Genomic DNA, 23,566 nt, shown 5'->3' on the forward strand with positions numbered 1-23,566 from the left:
AAAAAAAAAAAAAAAAAAAATATGTTTTCCACCGGAGTACCCCTTTAATCTTAACGTTCCAAGCATGAAGGCGGCGCAGGTTGTCTCCACACAATTCAAGGACATATTTACTGTGATAACAATCTGCTTTATTCTATTATGTCAATTTAATATACCAATGTAATGTGCACTGATGTGAATAAAATTAATGTTTATACCATATCAGTATTTCTAGGGTGACTATTTTGTAAATCGTGCTTTCTCGTGCTCAGGTAAAGCTTTTGACTTTTTGATTCTATATGAGAGATGAGTTTGCACTGTGGACTAATGTTTTCCTCTATAATCAGGCTATAAGGCAGTGGTCTCCAACCTGCGGAACTCCATATGTTGCAAAACTACAACTCCCAGCATGCCCGGACAGCCGTTGGCTGTCCGGGCATGCTGGGAGTTGTAGTTTTGCAACATCTGGAGGTCCGCAGGTTGGAGACCACTGCTATAAGGGGCAATTCACACAGAATGGAAATGCTGCCGATCTGTGCACAGACGATGAGATGAATGAAGAGCTGAATATGGATGACACAGAGAGGGGCTGAGGTGCAGGAAAGGCCGCAGGCACTATGGGTGGAAGCAGTGCTTGGCGCTGTCTGGGACCTGTGTAGGTGAGCAGGGCTGCGATGGGTGAGCAGGGCTGCGAGGCTGAGCGATGTACAAGTCAGGGGCAGCAGGAGGAATTGATAGCTGTGAGTATAATGTAACCAGAGGACCCGACTAGAAGCCAAAACATCCTCCTGTAGTAGGGAGGTCTCACTTGGGATTATTTATGCTTCACCCTGAACCGGTCCCATCTCTTGTGATCTACAACCACGCAGGGATGTTGAAAACATTGGGATATTTTTTGAATCAAATTAATTATGAAATGATAAAGCTGTGTATATGTGAGAGTGGTTGGTCCCTTTAATTGTGGGCAGAACTGCTCCACGTCCTTTGTTCTCTTTCATTTTCTATTTCACCGTTATACTTTCAGATATAGTTTGTTGCACCATTCTTCACCTTCTCCTCAGCCAGGTGGCCATCATTCTCCACAGTCTGTACCCCAGTTATACTGTAACTATGATGACTCAGCGGGCTGAAGACATTCGAGAGAGGATTACCCAGTACACTACTGGTAATGTGCTTGGGTATGAGCGGGTAGCTCTGCAGCTCTTTGGGATGACGGGGCATGGGAAGTCATCCCTCATAAACTCGTGTGTGTGCGTGGTGAGGAATGAGGAGTATCAGAACCTGGCCGGAGCTGGTGTATCAGATGGATCAATGACGACCAGCAGACATGAACATGTGCTTACAGACTCTCTGGTTATGGTTGATAACCGAGGATTCCATAAACTTAAGTGGGAGGAGATCGTGGAGGCCTGCGCCCAGCTCCGTAAGTTCTGCTTAGAGTTATTAGGACTGATATAAATATCAAACCTTAAAGGGGTACTCCGCCCTAGACATCTTATCCCCTATCCAAAGGATAGAGGATGTCTGATAGCGAGGGTCCCCAGCAACGAGATCCCGGCTGCGGCACCCCAGACATCTGGTGCATTGAACAAACTTTGCTCCGTGCCGAATGACTGGCGATGCCGGCTTGTGATGGCTATGCCCCCTCAATGCAAGTCTACGGGAGGGGGCTGTGATGTCAAGAGCGGGGCGCGGCCGTGACATCACGAGCCTTAGGTGCTGCACCCAGACACTCTGAACAAACGCCAGGTGCAGCAGGGAGATCGCGGGGGTCCCACCGCGCTCAGACATCTTATGCCATATCCTTTGGATTGGATAGGGCGGAGTACCCTATTAAAGTGGGAGATTTAGCAAAACCCGTGTAAAGGAAAAGTGGTGCAGTTGCCCATAGCAACCAATCAGATTGCTTTTTAAAAAAAAATAACGTATTCGCCTTTATTAAAATGAAAGAAGCAATTAATTGGTTGTTATAGGCAACTTATTTTTGAAAGCCGAGGTATGTGCTCTCAAATCACCTAACGCGTCTCGGAAAGTAACGCTTTCCTTCATCAGAGATGGATCCATCTCTAATGAAGGAAAGCGTTACTTTCCGAAACGCGTTAGATGCTTTTTGGCTTTGCGCTCTCCCTGTAGTAGTGACGTCACTCGCAGCGCTAGGTCACAGAACTCCGTAATCCACTAACAGTACAGCAAGCCGGTGAGGTGCCACTGGCCGGGGCAGATCTCCCGGCTGATAGGCTAACTGGAACCACGGACTTCTGTAAACTACTCCAAGCAGAAAAAGCAAGTATAACGGGACAAGCTCCATACTATCAAGGACGCGGATTTACAGCTTTGCAGGATTTTTAAGTGGAGACAAGAACTTCCCTCTGGGCAGAGATTCTGAGTACACTCCCCATTAGAATTTTAGTAAGTGAGCCTCTATTACTATTTATAGTTTTTATTATTAGAGCGCCGATACACATTTATATATATTGTATAGAGATTCTCTGATTTACTGGCTCCCACTAATGGGCGGCACAGGAAATGCAGCTCACTTATATTTCAGGATTTCACAATTCCCATTATGCCCAGACAGCCTTTGGAACAGGATAAACCTACGTATCGGCAGATAAAAAAAACATATAGTCTGCCCAATATTCTGAATACTATAAATAGTCCCTGGCCCTATCTTAAATGAAGGAAATCCTTATGCCTATCCCTATCTTATATGAAGGATAGCATTATGTCTATCCCATGCATGGTTTAATTCATTCACTGTATTTGCAGCTACCACGTGTACAGGAAGGCTATTCCATGCATCCACTACTCTCTCAGTAAAGTAATACTTCCTGATATTACTGCAGAAACCTTTCCCCTCTATATAACACTATGTCCTCTATATAACACTATGTCCTCTTGTGGTAGTTTTTCTCCTATATAAATCTCCTCTTCTCCTTTGCCATGTTGATTCCCTTTATGTATAAAAAAGTTTCTATTATATCTCTGTCTTGTCTTTCTTTTATATACGTTAAGACCCTGAAGTTTTATCATGTAACCCATGTACTAGTTTAGTATCTTCTCTGAACTCTCTCCAATCTATATCCTTCTGGAGATACAGTCTCCTGTAGTCCATGTATTCCATGTGAGGTCTCCCCAGTGCTCTGTACAGCGGCATGATTACTTCCCATTCTACTACTAATACCTCTCCCTATACAACCTCCCTATAGCAATTCCCTCTCTATTGCTAATACTTTTCCCTATACACCCATGAGCACTTCCCTCTCTACTGCTAATACCTCTCCCAATACACCCATGAGCACTTTCCTCTCTACTGATAACTCTCCCTGTACACCCATGAGTGCTTTACTTTCTATTGCTAATACCTCTTCCTATACACCCATGATCACTTCCCTCTACTGCTAATACCTCTCTCTATACACCCATGAGCACTTCCCTCTCTATTGCTAATACCTTTCCCTATACACCCATGAGCACTTCCGTCTTTACTTCTAATACCTCTCCCTATACACCCATGAGCACTTCCCTCTACTGCTAATACCTCTCCCTATACACCTATGAGCACTTCCCTCTCTACTGCTAATACCGCTCCCTATACACCTATGAGCACTTTCCTCTATACTTCTAATACCTCTCCCTATATGCCCATGAGCACTTCCCTCTATACTGCTAAGACCTCTCCTTATACACTCATGAGCACTTCCCTCTCTACTGGTAATACCTCTCCCTCTACACCTATGAACACTTCCCTCTCTGCTGTTAATACCTCTCCCTATACAGCCATGACCACTTCCCTGTGCTGCTAATACCTCTCCCTATACACCAATGAGCACTTCCCTCTCTACTGTTTATATCTCTCCCTATACACTCAAGCATTCTGCTAGCATTTCCTGCTGCTATATTACACTATCTCCCTATCTTTAAAGGGGTTATACAGGAATTTCTTAGGTTGGGTTTGGTTCTGCAGCTCAGTTCCATTGAAGTGAATGGAGCCAAGTTGCAATACCACACTCAACCTGGGGACAGACGTGGATCTTTTTTTGAAAGAAATTAGCTCTGGTTTTCTATTCCAGGATAACCCTTTAACCCCTTAACGACCATGGACGTGTATACACATCAAGGTGAGATGCACGTTCCCGCACCTGGATGAGTATACACGTTCATTGATCTTGTGGCTACTGCCCAGTGTACCCTCGAGATCGTGGCGGCTGTATCACACAGCCGGGACCGAAGTAAACTTCGCTGCCTGCCAGTGTTAATGAGACTGCTACAGACAGTATATGGTGGCATCCCTTTTTTAGACATGACAGCAGACACCTCTAACATACTGCAGAAATGTATGAATAGGGACTGTGACACTGCCCCCCCCCCGTAACAAAATAAACATCAGTTTTTTCTTGATTTTGTTTTTCAACACCCAGTGATGGATATATTCGTCATGAGTGGGTGCTTAGTCCCACAACATGAGGGATATATCCATCAGGAACTGCAGATGTTTTTGCGGACAGCTGTGCGGCACTGCTAGCCAACCAAGGAGCGATCAGAGCGGTCCCTGGTCCAGCTAATACAAATCTTGAGGTCTACGTGAGGTCACTTGTAGGGGTGCGGTATCATTCTGAAAGCTCTGATCCTTTGCAGGCATGGAGTGGGGTCTATTATTCATATCATGATGCCCTGAAAGCCAAAGGGGCTCCTCTCCTTCTGGGCCCTACCAGGCGGTCAGGCTACCAAATATGGCCTAAGTGGGGGTACTGCTCAGCCCAAGACACACAGCGTAATAAAATATGGGCCGTATTTCCTCCATTTCAGAAGCGATGTACCAAAATGATGTCCCACAAATGAAGCATTTGTGGGGAAAAAAGCACATTTGAAATTTTTTCCACTGACATTGAAATAATTCCAGCCACACAATAAGGTCTCAATGTATCCACTTTTGCCCTAGGTGAATACTTTAGGGGGTGTAGTTTCGAAAATGGGGTCACTTCTGGGGGTGCGGTATTGTTCTGACAGCTAGAATGCTTTGCAGGCATGAAGTGCGGCCTATAATTTGTATAATGATATCCTGAAAGCCAAATGGCGCTCCTCTCCTATTGGGTCATGCATGTGGTCACGCAACTAATTATGGCCTAATAGGGGGTACTCCCTAACATGAGACAAGCAGCATAATAAAATTTGGGGTGTATTTCATTTATTTCAGAAGCTATTTTTTTTTTAAAAGTATCCCACAAATGATGCATTATGTGTAAAAAAAATTTTTTTAAATAGTTTACACAGACCTATGCTAATACCCTCAACACAAAAAGGCCTAAAAGAACGCACTTGTAACCCAAGTGAATACATTTGGGGGTGTAGTTTTTAAAAAGGGGTCACTTGTGGTATGGGGCGTGTGGTATGGATCTACCAGCTTCAATCCTTTTCAGGCATGGAGTGGGGCCTATAATGTTTTATAATGATGTTCTGAAATTCAAATGGCGCTCCTCTCCTTTTGGGTCCCACCATGTAGCAAAGCAACGAAATATGGCTTAAACAGTGGTATTTCCAAACACGGGACGAGCAGCTTAATAAGATATGGGGTGCATTTCTTCCTTTTCAGACTGAATGAACAAAAAATACATCCCACAAATTATGCATTTGTGAAAAAAAAGCGAATTTAAATTTTTTCAACTGACTTTGTAACCATTCCAGCCACACAAAAAGGACTCAAAGTACTCACTTTTGGTCTAGATGAATACTTTAGGGGGTGTAGTTTCCAAAATGGGGTCACTTGTGGGGGTTCTGGCAGCTAAAACCCTTTGCAGGCATGAAGTACGGCCTATAATCCATTCAGTCTAAAATGATGTCCTGAAAGCCAAATGGTGCTCCTCTCCTTCTGGGTCCTGCCACGCGGCCAAGGAACCAAATATGGCCTATTTCCGAACACAGGACGAGCAGATCAATAAAATATGGGGTGCATTTCCTCCTTTTCAGTGGCAAAGTACAAAAAAAGCTAATTGCAATTTTTTCTACTGACTTGTGTAACCATTCCAGCCACACAAAAAGGACTCAAAGTACTCACTTTTGGTCTACATGAATACTTTAGGGGGGTGTAGTTTCCAAAATGGGGTCACTTGTGTGGGCTCTGTATGGTTCTGGCAGCTAAAACCCTTTGCAGTCATGAAGTGCAGCCTATAATCCTTTCGCCTATAATGATGGCCTGTAAGCCAAATGGCGCTGCTCTCCTTCTGGGTCCTGCAACATGGACAAGGAACCAAATATGGCCTTAGTGGGGGTATTTCCGAACAAAGGACAAGTAGCTCAACAAAATATAGTGTGCAATTCTTTCAATATCAGAAGTGATGTACAAAAAATATGTCCCACAAATGATGCCTGTGAAAAACACTGACTTTGTAATAATTCCTGCCAAAAAACTATAGTGTTAAAATACTCACTGTACCCACTAATGAATACCTTGAGGGGTCTAGTTTTTAAAATGGGGTCATTTGGGCCGTCTCTAGGTTTCTGCAAACCTAGCATAGCACATAAAAAAAATATGTACCTTTTAAATTTCCCAAAATTTCAAGTAAAATTTTTAGGCTTCATATAAAATGTTAATTAAAAAAATATATATGTTTTCAAAATAAAGTAGACATCTGAAAGTATAAGTTTCCTAAACTATTTAAGCATAAATATATGAACATATTAGTGTTTAAACAGCAAAAAATCTTTTTTTCCCCCCAAAATTTCATGTTTTTGTGCATTGTAAAAAAAAAAACTACAAATGATATTGGCTTACTTTTATTATGTACAAGAAGTACAACTAGTGACAAAGAAAACAATGACAGAATTATCATGATTGGCAAAACGCTACCAGTTATTCTCTAATAAAGTCAGACATCTCCTGAAAAAACAGGCTTGGTCTTTAAGGGGCGTACAGACCTAATTGTCTTGGTCCTTAAGGGGTTAAGTCTTCTGAAATAATAACCCTTAAATCCCTTTCCTTAGATACTGATACCGGCGGGGCTGGGATTTGCATCGCAGGACGCGCTCGCATGTGAATCCCAGCCCGTCACTTACCACATTCCTCTGCCACCTCCTCCACTGTGTCTCAGCTCCGGCGCACGTCTACCCGTCTCCTAGGGCGTGTGCCGGAGCTCTGCAATTTAAAGGGCCAGTACACTTATAATTATGTGTAACATCTGACACTACTGTATAAAGTCCCTGCACCTCACACACTTCCCTGCCGGATCTTCAGTGCCCCTAGCCTGAAATTGAGCGTTCCATATTGCCAGTTGCCTTACCCATGTATCCAGACCTTCCGCTACGTTATTTGACTTCGCACCTTTGCCGCCTGCCTTGACCTTCTTCTACGTTTGACGACGCTACTACTTATCCTTCGGTACCTTGCCTTGCCCAGCTACCTGCGTGGTCGAGCCGTGTCGGGGTAGCAACCTGGGTGTCGCCTGCCGCAGCAAGCCCATCCTGCCTTGCGGCGGGCTCTGGTGAAGACCAGCGGCACCTTAGACTCCGCTCCCTGATACGGTCCGAGTCCTCAGCCACACAGGTTAGAGGATCCGTAACAATCCCATATTAAATATTCAGTCCTTTGGTTTATATGCTCCAGGTGCATTATCTTGCACTTATCCACATTAAGGCTATGATCACACAGCGGAATTCTGCCAGAAATTCTGCTGTAATATACTGCTTATTGTTTAATCCTATAAAATATAGGATTAGTGTGGGATTCTACGGCAGAATCCCATTGAAGTCAATAAGGCTTACATTTGCGCAAATTCTGAACACACCCTTAATGTCAGGTTCCAGAGTTCTGACCATGTTTCTAGTGTAACTTTATTCTTTTCCATTTGGCGTATCCCTCCAGGAATTTCAACCCTGTTACTTTTATTAAAGCTTTGTGTCATCAGCAAAAAGATCAACACCTTACCATTGAGACCTTCTGTAATATCACTGATAAAGATATTAAACAAGATGGGTCCCAGTACAGATCCCTGAGGTCCCCACTGATAAAATGACCATGGTCTGAATATTCTCCGTTAACTACACCCTCTGTTGTCTTTCCTTCAGCCACTGCCTAATCCATTCTACAATATGGGAGTCCAAGCTCAAAGACTGCACTTTGTTGGGAAGTCTTCTATGTGGGACAGTGTCAGTAGCGTTACTAAAATCTAGATAAGCGATGTAATCTAGCAACTGATCATGGGGGATCCAAGTGCTGGGATCCCCTGCGATCTCCAGAACAGGGCCCCGAATCTCCCAGTGCATGAAGCAGCGTGCCGGAACATGCTCTATGGACTGTCTATAGGAGGCGCTGGAGATGCATGGACGCTGTATTTGGGTATCTCTGCAGCTCACAAAGTATGGATTGCTGGTGGATGATGGGGGCACTAATGCTGGTGGGGGTATTGCTGGTGGAAGATGAGGGGCACATGATGGGGGCATTATATGTGAGGGGTGCATGATGGGGGCATTATATGTGAGGGGCGCATGCGGCCCAGCCTCACCCAGCCGCTACCTCCAGTGGCTCCTAGATAATTTGAGTTTGAGACCACTGGTATATAGTGTTAATGATATGTATTGAAATAGGACTTACATTCAAATATTAACTATTTATTAAAGATTTCCAGTTTTGCCATACAAAAATGACATCTTATCATAATTTTTGGCTGAGTTTTCTAGAAATATATATCAATTCAGGCAGGTAGCCCTGGTTCTCATAGATTTTCTCCCACAGTCCATAATTTTCAATGCAATTGTTTTTCGCTCTCATAGGCTCCTTAAGAGACATTGGAGAAGTGTCCTGGAAAAGGGACAACCTGGAAGAGACCTTAAGACAGCTTCCAAGCAAGTACACAAATCGTCCTGCAGATTTCATTTTGCCAGTGTTGGTCTACAGGTATTATACATGGATATACATTTGTCACAACATAGTCTGGGCACATCGATAATCAATGGGACGGTGTACGGTAGCAATATAGCCATAAGTGAAATATCAATTTAACTTTGTAGGTGAACAGAGAAGAGCAGTGTACAGTAGTATGAGTTACATATATATATATAGATTATGATTTACGTGTTTTATTTTTTTTTAGGGCGACCTTTATTTTGAATTCTGAAGACCTTTCCGCCATAGAAAAACTGATCACAAATTCCTTCAAAATTACAGGTTTGTCTCCAGCGACAACAGTTTATGATTGTGGCATGTGAAGAATGCTGCTTTCCTGCGGCATCAGCCTTGGCACCTCTAGCCCGTTTCCATGGTAGCTGGTAGTCTATTGAAGGCCTCAAAACTTGCCAAGGGTTTCTGTGTACCTGGCTGTGTTGTATGCATGGCCGGGTACATTGCCTGTCAGCGTAATGCTGACAGGCAGAATACATAGCACTAGTATACTAGTGCAGTGTATGATACCAGCGATCTGGTGATTGCTGTCAGTCCCCTTGAGGGGGACCAGTGAAAAGTTAAAAACAAAAATAGAATTAAATGTACATACAATTAAAAAAATCCCCCCAAAATATATTTTTTCCTTTATATACCATCTTATACATATAACATAAAAAATAATATAAAAATATACATATTCAGTATCGCCAAGTCTGTGACAACCGGAACAATTACATTATTTTATTATTTATCCTGCAAATCAAACACTATAAAAAAATATATCCCATGATTGCAGTATTTTGATGATCGGCCTCCCAAAAACAGGAAAGAAAATTATCAAAAAGGCATTTCAAGATTTTACCAATTAAAATTTCCAAGTTTTTCCGTAAAAGATGAGCCCTATCATAGTGCCGTCAGGCGAAAAATAAAACATTTATGGATCTTGTAATGTGGCGACACTAATAAAAGGAGTACTCCACTGCCCCAGCGTTCGGAATTTTTTTTGACTTCACAGCCACACCCCTCATGATGTCACGCCACGCCCCCTCAATGCAAGTCTATGGGAGGGGTCGTGGCAGCCTTTGGATAGAGGATAAGTTGTCTACGGGCAGAGTACTCCTTTAACCCCTTAAGGACACAGCCCATTTTGACCTTAACCTCTTAATTACGCAGGGCATTTTCCGTTTTTGCATTTTAATTTTCCTCATCACCTTCTAAAAATCATAACACTTTCAATTTTGCACCTAAAAATCCATATTATGTAGGGATCGACCGATATCGTTTTTTTAGGGCCGAAACCGATAATCGGTGCAGGTTAGGGCCGATAGCTGATAACTTATACCGATATTCCGGTATAAGTTATCGGCTATTTAATCCCCTGCGACACCGCTGCAGATCATTGATTTAAAGCGGGCGCTTTAAATCAATGATCTGCAGTGGCTTTTGCGGGGCCATAGGCCGCCGCCGCCACCCGCTTCTCTCCCCCTATGGTCCAGGCCATCCATCCATCATTCCTGTAGTGTCCGGGGGCGTTCCGGGTGGAGGGTGAACTGGTCCGGGCTGTCCTTCTTCTCCGGCGGTCATCTTCTCCACTCCGGGCAGGCTCCGGCCTAGTACGCTGCATAGACGCCGCTGCGCAGTGACGCCCTTGCGCAGCGACGCACCTGACGTCACGGCGTAGCGACGTCTATGCAGTGTACTAGGCCGGAGCCTGCCCGGAGTGGAGAAGATGACCGCCGGAGAAGGACAGCCCGGACCGGTTCACCCTCCACCTGGAACGCCCCCGGACACTACAGGAAGGAAGGAAGGATGGCCCGGACCACCCTGAGAGGTAAGTTTAATTTTTTTATTGACTCGGAGGGTGGGGGAGGGGCCCGACTGGTATAGCGGTATGGGGAAAAATCCATACCGGTATACCGCCCAGCATCACGGTGGGGGGTGCGACGCGGTGCGGCGGGTCGGGGGGGTGGTGGTCACGGTGCGGGGCATTATCGGCTTATCGGCAAGATAATTGCCGATACCGATAATGCCCAAAATCGTGATTATCGGCCGATAATATCGGCCATACCAATAATCGGTCGATTCCTAATATTATGGCTTATTTTTTGTGCCACCAATTCTACTTTGCAGTGACATTAGCCATTTCACCCAAAAATCCACGGCGAAACGGGAAAAAAAACTAATTGTGCGATAAAATTGAAGAATAAATACCATTTTGTAGGCTTCCGTTTCTACGCAGTGCATTTTCCGGTAAAAATGACACCTTATTATTCCGTAGGTCCATACGATTAAAATGATACCCTACTTATATAGGTTGGATATTGTCGCACTTCTGGAAAAAATCATAACTACATGCAGGAAAATGTATACGTTTAAAAATGTCATCTTCTGACGCCTATAACTTTTAAATTTTTCAGCATATGGGGCGGTATGAGGGCTATTTTTTTGCGCTGTGATCTGACATTTTTATCGGTATCATTTTTGTTTTGATTGGACGTTTTGATCGCTTTTTAAACTTTTTTATGGTATAAAAAGTGACCAAAAATACGCTATTTTGGACTTTTTTTACTTGTACGCCATAGACCGTGCGGTTTAATTAACAATATATTTTTATAGTTCGGACATTTACGCACACGGTGATACCACATATGTTTATTTTTATTTACACAGCCTGTGACCCCGCGTTCTATCGCGGGAGCCCGCTCATGACGTCCTGTAGCGGGAAGGGGTTAAGGACACAGGCAATTTTATTTTTGCATTTTCGTTTTTTTCTCCTTGCCTTCTAAAATCTTTTATATTTCCATTCATAGACCCATATCAGGCTGTACACTTTACGGTAAAAAGGACATGTTTTCTTTATTCTCTGGGTCAATACGATTAAAATGATTCCCATGGTTACGTACATTTCTATTATTGCACTGCTTTTAAAAAAGCTTTTTTTTTTTTTTTTTTTACAAAGTCAGTACGTTTAAAATTGCCCTATTTGGACCACCACTAACTTTCTTATTTTTCTGTATTCAGGGATGTGTGAGGGCAAATTTTTCCGCCATAATCTGTAGTTTGTTTTAGTACCACATTTGCGCATATGTGACTTTTTGATCGCTTTAGAAAGTTTTTCTGTTTGAAAAAAGCTGAAATGTTGGACTTTTTTTTCCCGCTTACCCCGTTCGCCATAGGGGATCACTAACATTATATTTTTATAGTTTGGACATTTACGCACGCGAGGATACCAAATGTTTATTATTTATCGTTTTTTTACACTCTTGTGTAATAATATAGGGAAAAAGGGTAATTTAAAACTTTATTGGGGGAGGGGCTTTTTCACATTTTTTTTACATTTATTTTTTCAACCCCATAGGGCATAGCATTGATCAGTATTATCGGCTATCTTCTGCTCTGGTCTGCTGGAAGGCAGATCAGTGCAGAAGACCCCGGGAGATGGACAGAGGCAGGTGAGGGGACCTCTGTCCGCCATCTTGGCTGATCTGATCCCCACGGGAGATCAGATCAGCCGTTTTAAGTGCCGCACTGCTGCAGATGCCGTGATCTGTACGGCATCTGAGGGTTTAATGGTAGACATCAGTGCAATCGCTATGTCACAACATAGTGTTCGCTGTGCGCGAAGTGACGCAATGTCGTACATTTACGGCGCATGTCCTTAAGGGTTAATATTATTTCTTTAATGTTTCTATAATGACAGTTTAGTAAAAGAAAACCTATATAAATGTAGTAAGCTGTAATCGTACTGACCTGCAGAATAAAGCTATAATGTTATTTTTACTGTATGGTAATGACAAAATCACATTTTAAGGCTTTATGTGCGTCTTTCCAAATTTTTCTGAATCACACGACTAAGCATTGGGACAAAGACTGCATCATGAAACCACAACATGACAAAAAGTTTAGTTCTTTCAGGTCAAATAAATTCACAAAAGAAGCATAATATTGGTCAGATCCTTGTATGATCTCAGGTCTAATGGCCTGAACTAGCAGTTAGTGTTGAGCGAACTTACAGCTCGGCTGTTGATTACTTTAGTCTGCATAAATTAGTTCAGCTTTCCAAGGACTCCAGTTGCCTGGAAAAGGTGGATACAGACCTAGGAGACCTAAGACTGTCATCCCGGACTTTTCCAGGCAATCACAGCCCTTGGAAAGCTGAACTAATTTACGCAGACTAAAGTAATCAACAGCCGAGCTGCGAGGTTCGCTACGAGCCAATTTACTGTAAGTTCGCTCAACTCTACTAGAAGTGTTGTAGAAGATTCTTATACACCACCCCAAATTATAACACTACAAACATGCCTTACTACCCCAGGGGCTTATGCATGTTTGTATGGTATTTTGCTGGGACTTTGCATTTCTTTGACTACATTATGCACTTTATTGATGTATTTGCATACATATGAATTGAGACTGCGCTATTTATTATTATGTGATTTACTCAGCCTTCCTCGGCTCTGTTTTCCTGTATAAACTGATTTTGTTGCTTACCTATGTCTACACAGATTTGTGTTGGTTATTTCAGAATTATTGCCTGTTTTCTATTGTTGGAGGCTAAGATTCTTATACAGTAGAATCTCCCAATAGCAGACATTTACGGGGGGAAAATGTGTCCGCTACTCTACTGTTCTCACTCCAGGGTATAAATACCTATAAAACATGATAAAAAGAATATTACAGTAGAAACTCCCAGTGCCGTTTAACCCCTTAACGACGCAGGACGTAAATTTACGTCATGGTGAGCTGGCACATAGCGCACCAGGACGTACATTTACGTCCTATGCATAACCGTGAGCATCGGAGCGATGCTCGCGTCATGCGCGGCAGGTCCTGGCTGCTGATAGCAGCCAGGGACCCGCCCGTAATGGCGGACATCCGCGATCGCGCGGTTGTCTGCCATTAACCCCTCAGATGCAGTGATCAATACAGATCACAGCATCTGCAGCATCGCAGTACTTTAAATGGATGATCAGATCGCCGACAGCGCTGCCGCGATGATCCGATCATCTAGCATGGCGGCCGGAGGTCCCTTCACCTTGCTCCGGCCGTCTCCCGGGTTCTTCTGCTCTGGTCTGCGATCGAGCAGACCAGAGCAGAAGATGACCGATAACCCTGATCAGTGCTATGTCCTATACATAGCACTGAACAGTATTAGCAATCGAATGATTGCTATAAATAGTCCCCTATGGGGACTATTAAAGTGTAAAAATAAAAGTAAAAAAAGTAAAAAATAAAAGTAAATAAAATGTGAAAAACCCCCTCCCCCAATAAAAACGTAAATTGTCCCATTTTCCCTTTTTCACCCCCAAAAAGTGTAAAAAAAATTATCCGAACTATTAAAAATTATCCGAACTATTAAAATAAAATGTTAATGATACCGTCCGGTGAACGGCGTGAACGTAAAAATTAAAAAAAAAAGTCCAAAATAGCTGCTTTTTTATAACATTTTATTTCAAAAAAATGTATAAAAAAAAGTATTAAAAGTTTTATATAAGCAAATATGGTATCAATAAAAAGTACAGATCACGGCGCAAGAAATGAGCCCTCATACCGCCGCTTATACGGAAAAATGAAAAAGTTATAGGTCTTCAAAATAGGGGAATTTTAAACGTACTAATTTGGTTAAACAGTAAACGTTTTTTTTAAATGCAACAGTAATAGAAAAGTATATTATCATGGGTATCATTTTAATCGTATTGACCAAAAGAATACAGTAAATTGTACGGTGTGAAAACGAAACCTTCCAAAATTAGCAAAATTGCGGTTTTCTTTTTAATTTCCCCACACAAATAGTATTTTTTTGGTTGCGCCATACATTTTATGGTAAAGTAAGTGATGGCATTACAACGGACAACTGGTCGCGCAAAAAAAAAGCCCTCATACTAGTCAGTGGATGAAAATATAAAAGTAATGATTTTTTGAAGGCGAAGAGGAAAAAAACGGGCTGAGTCCTTAAGGGGTTAATCACCCCCCTGTACCATTTCATTTCTCCGTGCCATTTTATTCCCCCTCTTGATCCCTTCATTCCTCCCCCTTGAACCCCCTGTGCCACATCATTCGCCCCCCCCCTCCTCTGATCCCCCAGTGACCCTTTATTCCCCCTGTGGCAAATCATTCCCCCCTTTATTACCCCCTTTCCACATCATCAGTGTCGGCAGCCGCTGTGATTCACAGTCAGTGCATCGCAGAAGACGTCAAGCCTGCTGAAAGCCCATGCACTTGAGCCTGCTGGCCAGGTAAGAAGAACAACAGGGGAAGGGGAAAATGATGTGGCACAGGGGGTAATAAAGGGGAGATGATTTGGCACTGGGGAAATAAAGTGGGAATGAAATAGCACGGGGGGATAAGGGGGGAAAGAAATGGCACAGGGGGGTGGTAAAGAGGGGGTGATGAATTTGCCCAGAGGGTATTAAAGGGGGAAAGAAATGGCACAGGGAGGATCAAGGGGGAATCATGTGGCACAAGGGGTAATAAAGGGGGGATGATTTGGCACAGGAGAAATAAAGTGGCACAGAGGGAACAGTGGGCAGGCGTATGAAGCAGCGGATGTACAGAAGCAGGGTCTTTTGCTTCTGTGCTGGGGCTGCTGCATAGGGGTGCGAGGGAGCCCGGGCCCCTTACTGGGTGGTGGCTCTGTGTACAAGGTAGGGCTGGCACATAAGCTTGGTTGTCCACTATTGGGAGTGTGTTGCTCAGCACGGGTGTGTTCTTATCTACTATTGGGAGTGTCCCTATTTGAAGAGTTCAAATATATCACGTTTTATGGGACTATGCTGGGGAATAAAAAAACTGTCCACTATTGGGAGGTGTCTCCTATTGGGAGGTGTCTCCTATTGGGAGGTGTCTAAGGTTCCACTTGTTTTTTTTGTGGCCCAAAAAACGCAAGAATAAAATGTCAGAATAAACGCCACAGCATTTTCCTGCATTTGGCGTTTTTTTCTAGCGTTTTAGCCTTTGAGCCTTTACGTTTTTTCAAAATTTGTTCGGTACCCAAAAAAAAAAAAAGAAGGGATGTAGTAGTGATGGAAAAGATGTATTTAACAAAATTTATATTTTTTTAAAACAAAATTTTTATAAATTTTTAAACAGGGATCAATTTATGTGGGCGGCCAGGGCACTAAAAATGTAGCAGACTTCTATTAAAAAATCTTTACCCTTCTAGTACTTTTTAGCAGCTGTACTGTATGCTACAAAGGAAATTCTGTTCTTTTTGAATTTCTTTTTTGTCTTGTCCACAGTGCTCTCTGCTGACACCTGATGCCCGTATCAGGAACTGTCCAGAGCAGCATAGGTTTGCTATGGGGATTTTCTCCCGCTCTGGACAGTTCTTGATACGGACATCACGTGTCAGCAGAGAGCACTGTTAACAAGACAAAAAACAAAATTGAAAAAGAAAAGAATTTCCTCTGTAGCATACAGCTGCTTTTTGTGCCCTGCCCTGATCCCTGTTTAAAAATGTAGAAATATTATGTTACAATTTTTTCCATCACTACTGTATTTTTTTTTTTTTATTATTATTTTTAATGATACCCTATGAAATGTTATTAAAAAAAGTATCTCCAACAACGCCAAAGTTAAAACCTAGACTTCTATGGGAGAAAAACACCACGATTTCAGGGAAAAAAACAGCAGAGGCTCAACACGCTGCGAATTTGCAAAACCGCCAATGATCTGGAAAACGCCAAAAAAGAGTGAAAAAAATGACAAAAGGATAAAAAAAAACCCCCACCAAACTCAAAAACGCGAAGTGGAAAAATAATTTTCTCTATCGGCTCCATTGGGGGACACAGTCCGTGGGGACACAGACTGTGGGTGTATGCTGCTGTCTCTAGGAGGTGTGACACTATGGCAACAAGAAAGTCGGCTCCTCCCAGCAGGATATACCCGCCTCCAGGCCCTGAGGTAATCAGTTTAAGCTTAGTGTCTGAAGGAGGTGGACATGGTCTGGATTTCTCCAGACCAGGTCTTAGGTTTTATTATTTTCCTAGTTAGGGAATGTGTTAGTTTTTTATTCCGTTTTCTTTCACGTTTTCAGGTGGGGACTCAGGAACTGCGGCTCACTGTTGCCCCAGTAAGGGGGCACAGACATTGCGTATATGCGCTGTTCACCCCCTCTAGCCAACGGTCAGCAACTGGGGTTGTACCTCATGGGTTCAGGTCCCCCTAGTCCCTGCTCGCCTCGCTCGCACATGGTAGCTCGGCATGATGCAGGTAACAGAAAGCTGACTGAAGACCTCACAGAAGACTTCATGAGGTAAGTTCTTCTGACTGAGGTGAGTATATATTCTTCTACCTTTAGGTGCTGACTTGCAACATCTGGAGACCCTCATTTTGTGGCCCACCTTTCAGGGTCCAAGGGGCTGGCCTGTGTTAGGGGCTCTATTTTTTATTCTAAAAAGGGGGAGCAATGGCATATTGGGGAATGTATGGTTTACTTTATTATGCACATGTGTGTGTGAGTGTGTGTTATACTATGCGGCTTACAGCCGCGGCGCTTATTATGCGGCTGACAGCCGCGGCGCTTGTACTGTTCAGGCGCATGAAGCTCCGACTTGCTTTCACTTTCGGCAGCAGACGGCGGATATGTGTATCGCCCGCTCACTTCCCCGCGGGCGCATATGCGGCTAACATATGCGCTCGGGGCAAGGAGCGGGCGCCATTACTGTGATTCTTCTCGGCGGCCGGGGCGCTATAGCTTCGTCCACAGGGCCGCCGGAGCTTCCTGGAGGCGCGATTTGCCCTCCAATCAGCGCTGTGCGCGCGATTCAGGTGGCAGGGGTCTGTTCTCCTCTCTCTCTGCATACAGCGGTGTTTCCTCTCAGCAGGGACAGAGTGTCACAGTGTGGGGTTAAAATCTTTACTGTCACAGGGAACACAAATATGTTCCTCCCTCTTAACTGACAACTAGACTGCTAGTCTTCTATTTTGTCTGTATGACATATTATTCCAAAAATGCCTGGTTCTGCTTAGCTCACCGGCTCTGCCTGCTCCACTGCTCCCCCAGACCCCCTAGCTTCCCCGGATGTTACAGTTCCGGTGGATTCGGCTGCCCCTCCAGCCTGGGTTTCTTCCTATCCCAGTGTATGGATGACTTGACTCAAGTCTCCCTTTCGGTGGCTGATTCCTCCCGTGACATGGTGTCTACCTTGAAGAGGTCTGCCCTGCGCCGGCCCTCTAGTGGGTCCCGCTCCCCTTTTCCACAAGCCTCACGCTCTCACAAGCGTACTAGGGGTGCTTTTTCTGACTCTTACATTGAGTCTTCAGGTAGACGTGGGTGTCCCCCCGTGGGTCTCGCCCCCCCCCCCCCCCCCCCCGTGTCATTTGGTCACAGACGTCGCTCCTCCAGAGGACGTTCCTGGAATCGTCGCTCTGCCTCACCAGAGCCGCGTACCCGGTCAAGGTCACCCCCCTCCAGGGCTGCCTCCACTCGTTCACATTCTCCTGGTGAAGTGGCGGATGAGGCTTCCGAATCGGCATCTGACTCAGAGGACCGCTCGGATACAGTTGAAACGGTGAACTCATTGGTTGAGGCCATAAGAGACACCTTTCACTTAGAGGACCCAGGATCTTCGGACGTGACTCCTGAAGTATCCTTTCATCGTGCTCAACCAGCACCTCAAGGGTTGACCTCTCACACTGAATTTCACATTCTTCTGGAATCTGCATGGAAACATCCGGACAAGAAGTTCCCGGGAATGAAGAGGGTTCAAGTGCGTTACACATTCACTAAGGACCTTGCCTCTAAGGTGGTTTCCCCTCTCTCTGTGGATCCACCAATTTCCCGCCTCTCTAGGCTACTACACTGCCGCTAGCAGATTCGGCTGCCTTCAAGGACTAGACAGACAAGAAGGTGGAGTCCTTAGCGAAGTTTGCCTCTGAAGCAGCAGGCTCTTCTCCGCTTCCCACCTTTGCCTCTGCATGGGGGTCCAAGGCCCTTTCGGTGTGGTGCTCAAAACTCAGTCAGGGTATCCTGGCAGGATTCCCCCCCAGAGGATCTTTTTTGCTTTGGTTCTCCAATGCTCTAAAGCTGGGGACTTTCTGTGCACAGCTTCCATGCAGTCAGTCCGTTGTGCTGCCTTGGCTGTGGGTCTCCTAGCGGCCCTCCGCCGCTCCATGTGGCTTAGGGCGTGGGATGCAGATGCCGCCTCCAAAAGGTCTTTTACCAAGTTTCCTTTTACTGGTACCCGTCTTTTTCACAAGCGCCTTGACGAGATTATCTCTGAGGCGACGGGGGGTAAGAGTTCCTTGTTGCCTCAAAATAAGGCTCACTTTTCTTCCCAGGGGAAGTCCTCTTCCTTTCGGTCCTTTGGCCCCAATAAAGGGTCTGGGTAGGCGCCTTCGTGGGACAAGAGGTCTCCCCCATTCTGGGCGCGTTCGTCTTGGAAATAAGGACACCAACCGTTCCGGCCGTTTTGCGGCCAAATCGGGTAACCGCAATCCCACTTCCGCATTGGAGTGAAGCCACCACCCGCAGGTTTTTCTCGGGTGGGAGGTCGTCTCTTACTTTTTCGAGACAGCTGGACCACACACATTCAGGAAGTCCCGAGCCCCCCGGTCTCCTTCACTGGCGAAGCAGTTTCGGGGGGCCCTCCAGTCCCTGCCCAGGGAGGCATTGTCCCCGTTCCTCCAGGGGAATGTTTTCAGGGTTTTATATTCCAATTTTTTTGTGGTCCCCAAGGAAGGCGGTTCTGTGCGACTGATTCTGGACCTCAAGGTTCTCACCGTCATTTCTTTCTTCGTTAGTCATCAAGGATGCCCTCCATGTTCCATTATTTCCCGGCCATCAGCGTTACCTCCGCTTTGCGGTTCCGGAGGGGCATTTTCAATTCATAGCCCTCCCCTTTGATCTGGCCTTGGCTACTTGAGTCTTTACCAAGATCCTTACGCCAGTAATAGCCCTGCTGCGGTCGAGAGGAGTCTCAATGATCCCTTACCTGGACGACCTTCTCATCAAGGTTCCCACCAGAGTCCAGACTCTAGAGAATGTGGATCTCACTCTCTTGACCCTGAATTGTTTAGGGTGGATGGTCAACCGACACAAGTCTGTCCTCTCTCCCGCCCAGTCTCTGATTTTTCTTGGGACTTCAATTCAACTCGGCCTCTGCCCGGAATTGCCTTCCGACGGACAAACGTCTGACGCTCCTGTCAGGAGTCCGCTCTCTTCGGGCCCAGGCCCCAGTTTCCATCCGCAATTGCATGGATGTCTTGGGTTGGATGGTAGCGGCCATGGAAGCCGTACCCTTTGCCCAGTTTCATTTCCGTTCCCTTCAAATGGCGATTCTCTCTCGATGGGACTCTCCCTCGTCGGATCCGTCAGTCTCTGCTCTGGTGGCTCCGCTCCCCCCGTCTTCTTCAAGGGCGATCATTTCTTCCTCTCCACTGGCAGGTAGTTACAACGAATGCCAGTCTGTCAGGCTGGGGCGGTGTGTTCAGGGACTGGAAGGTTCAAGGCCTCTGTTCTCCCCGGGAAGCCCTTCTTCCGATAAACATCTTGGAACTGAGGGCGATTCTTCTTTGTCTTTTTCTTTGGGAGTCCCTGCTTCAGTCCCGCCCTGTCCGCGTCCAGTCGGACAACATCACGGCCGTAGCGTACATTAATCGGCAAGGGGGCACTCGCTGCTCGGCAGCCATGGCCGAGGTGACATAGGTTTTTCATCTGGGTGGAAAACAAGGTTCCGGCCATTTGGCGATTCACATTTCGGGTGTGCTCTTCTGGGAAGCGGATTTCCTTAGCCGGTCCTCAGCCAACCCCTGAAAGTGGTCCCTGCATCCAGAGGTCTTCGCGCAGATCTGCGACCTCTGGGGCATTCCAGACGTGGACCTCTTCGTGTCGGCACAATCGGAAGATCATTCCATTTGTGTCAAAGTTCCGGGACCCACTGGCTCTAGCCGTGGATGCCCTAGTGATTCCTTGGGCGGGGTTTGCTCTGCCCTATCTGTTCCCTCCCCTTCCGCTCCTTCCCAGGGTTCTGAGGAAGCTCAAAGCAGAGGACGTTCCTGCCATACTGGTAGCTTCAGTTTGGCCCCGTAGGTTGTGGCACACCGACGTGGTCAGGCTCCTGAACGACACTCCCCTGCGCCTTCCACTTCGTTCGGACCTGCTGTCTCAGGGTCCTCTTTGCCACCCCATTTTACTGTCGCTGCATTTGACAGCGTGGCGGTTGGGACCGTGGTTTTGAGAACCCGTGGTTTCTCTTTCCAAGTCATTTGCACCATGTTCAAGGCTCGCAAGCCCTCCTCGGCGAAAATTTACCACCGTACCTGGCGGTCTTATTTTCGTTGGTGAGAAGCTCACAAGTCTCCTGTTACCTTTTCTGTCCCCAGTCTTCTTGCAGTCGGGATTGGGACTGAGGTTGTCTTTCAGTTCCCTTAAGGGTCAGGTTTTGGCCTTTTCTATTCTTTTCCAGCGTCCTCTGGCTTCTAATTCTCATGTCCGGACCTTCCTTTAAGTGAATTGGCAGCTCTCTTCTGCCGTTCTCCGTTTCTGGTGATTCACCAGGACAAGGTTGTTTTCCGACCAGATCCTTCCTTTTTGTCTAAGGTTGTTTCGGCCTTTCATCTCAATGAGGACATTTTTCTTCCGTCCTTTTGTCCGCTCCTTCTCATCCTAAGGAGCATTTACTCCACAAACTGGATGTGGTTCGGGCTATTAGGTATTACCTCTCTATCTCCTCTTCGTTTCGTCAGTGTGATTCCTTTTTCGTCCTTACGGAAGGTCGTCGTAAGGGACAACCTGCTTCCAAGGCCACCACTTCTCGGTGAATCCGGTCTGCCATTTCGGAAGCCTATCGCTGTAGGGGGAAGATTCCTCCCTTCAGGGCTGTGGTTCAATCTACCCGTTTCTGTTGGGGCATCCTGGGCTCTCCAGAACAAAGCCTCGGCCTCGCAGATTTGCAAGGCGGCTACTGGGTCATCTTTGCACACTTTCTCGAGGTTCTACAGGGTTCATACCTTCGCATCGGCTGATGCTAGTCTGGGCTGTAAACTGCTGCAGGCGGCAGTGGAACAGCCATCTGCCTGACTGCTTATCTGCCCACCCAAGGGACGGCTTTGGTACGTCCCACGGTCTGTGTCCCCCAATGGAGCCGATAGAGAAAAGGAGATTTTTTAACACTTACCGTAAAATCTCTTTCTTGAGAGGGGGACATTGGGGGACACAGCTCCCGCCCTTTTGGGTTTTTCTTTGCTTCTCTGTCCGAGGGTGTGTTCAGTTATATCTTTTCTTCTGGTTCTCGGACAGTTTGTGTTTTTTCCTTGACCTGTCGGTCTTCTCCTATTGCTCTGGTATGAAAACAGATTAGCTCAGGGCCTGGAGGCGGTATATCCTGCTGGAAGGAGCCGACTTTCTTGTTGCCATGGTGTCACACCTCCTAGAGACAGCAGCATACACCCACGGTCTGTATCCCCACGGTCTGTGTCCCCCAATGGATCCTTCGAGAAAGAGATTTTACGGTAAGTGTTAAAAAATCTCCTTTTCCAATTTCTCATTGATTTACAGCTAACATCTGGCCGCAGCGTTTTTTCAATGAAAAAATGCCATGGTGGTCGTTTTGGCATTTTTTTTGAGGGGGGAACGCACAAAAAAAAAAAAACATGTGGAAACTTAGCCTGGGGGAGATTTTACTGTACTGGTAGTTCTTATCAATAGACCTGCAGTCAGATTAGGACTTGCAGCCATGACATGTAATTGCTCTTGAATGAAAAGGAATCGTGATAATTATATAAAACTGTATTTTTGCGGTAAATACCCTTGCGGTAAATAAGCTGGCTGCTAGGATCATTGATCGTTAATTCTTTGTGTAATAAAACAGGAATTCACCCTATTGTTGTGATCACCGACTGCACCTCAGACAAGACTGATCAAATTATGAAGAAGTTTGGAGCCCTTGGGGTAATGAAGAGAATCTACCTGGAGAACTACACTGAGAACAGCTGTGACCGTACGGAGGAAAAAGATCAAAAGATTCTGGAATTTGTCAACATGTGCATCAAAGAGGCGGAACGTGGCCTGAGGATGAGGCAGAATGAGGATCGTCAGACAAAATTCATCACCCAGGCTACTAATCAGATAAAACTTGAGTCTGATATTTTGAGAAGAGAAATTAAAGACTTGAAAGGTTCTGTGAAAGGGGGCAGGTGTACACAATCTTAAAAAGAGTTCTGCCAAAATAAATTAGGAAAAGCTAAGGGCTAATGTACATGGCGTGTACAGCCATAGGAAGCAAAGGTCAGATTTATTAGCCAGTGGTCTGGTGTCCAAAACTTGTAACTGTTTGTGCTAATCTTAGTGTTCACACCCCATCCGAGAACGAGCCGGGAGAAGAATACACTTAGGCTAGGTTTCCGCACAGGTTTTTCAGATGTTTTTTTGGAAATCTGCCACTGCAGTTTTTGAGCCAAAGTCAGAAGTAGATCCAGTGGGAAGGAGAAGTATAAATCCTTCCTTTATATTTCCCATTCCCTTTGAATCCACTTCTGGCTTTGGCTCAAAAACTGCAGGGGCAGTTTTCTAATAAACATTAGAAAAACCTGAGCGGAAACCTAGCCTGAGGGTCTATTTACACAATAGAAACCCCACACATCTGCACCAATAAGGCTTCCGCATTCATTTGGATGGTTTCTGGCTTGTGTGGATTTTGTGTGGAATTGGTGCAGAATCCACATGCAGAAACTCAGAAGTGTGAATGGGAGTGCAGAAGTCTATTGGGCGTT

General features: G+C 45.3%; 1 protein-coding gene across 1 annotated transcript; it reads left to right on the top strand.

Annotated features, from left to right (window-relative positions):
- Nucleotides 1-1,004: 1,004 nt before the first annotated feature.
- Nucleotides 1,005-23,279, top strand: LOC130284046 (uncharacterized). The gene is made up of 4 exons (XM_056533972.1): nt 1,005-1,402; nt 8,746-8,869; nt 9,066-9,139; nt 22,666-23,279. Exons 1-4 carry the CDS (start codon nt 1,090-1,092, stop codon nt 23,004-23,006), a joined length of 852 nt encoding a protein of 283 aa, XP_056389947.1. The 5' UTR covers nt 1,005-1,089; the 3' UTR covers nt 23,007-23,279.
- Nucleotides 23,280-23,566: the final 287 nt, after the last annotated feature.

This window comes from Hyla sarda, chromosome 8 (genome assembly GCF_029499605.1).
Source record: "Hyla sarda isolate aHylSar1 chromosome 8, aHylSar1.hap1, whole genome shotgun sequence".
Classification (NCBI taxonomy): domain Eukaryota; kingdom Metazoa; phylum Chordata; class Amphibia; order Anura; family Hylidae; genus Hyla; species Hyla sarda.

Coding starts and splice junctions, on each gene's coding strand:
- LOC130284046 (XM_056533972.1), top strand. CDS start 1,090: ATGATGACTCAGCGGGCTGAAGACATTCGAGAGAGGATTACCCAGTAC. Junction 1,403..8,745: donor GGAGGCCTGCGCCCAGCTCC/GTAAGTTCTGCT, acceptor TCGCTCTCATAG/GCTCCTTAAGAGACATTGGA. Junction 9,140..22,665: donor AAATTCCTTCAAAATTACAG/GTTTGTCTCCAG, acceptor GTAATAAAACAG/GAATTCACCCTATTGTTGTG.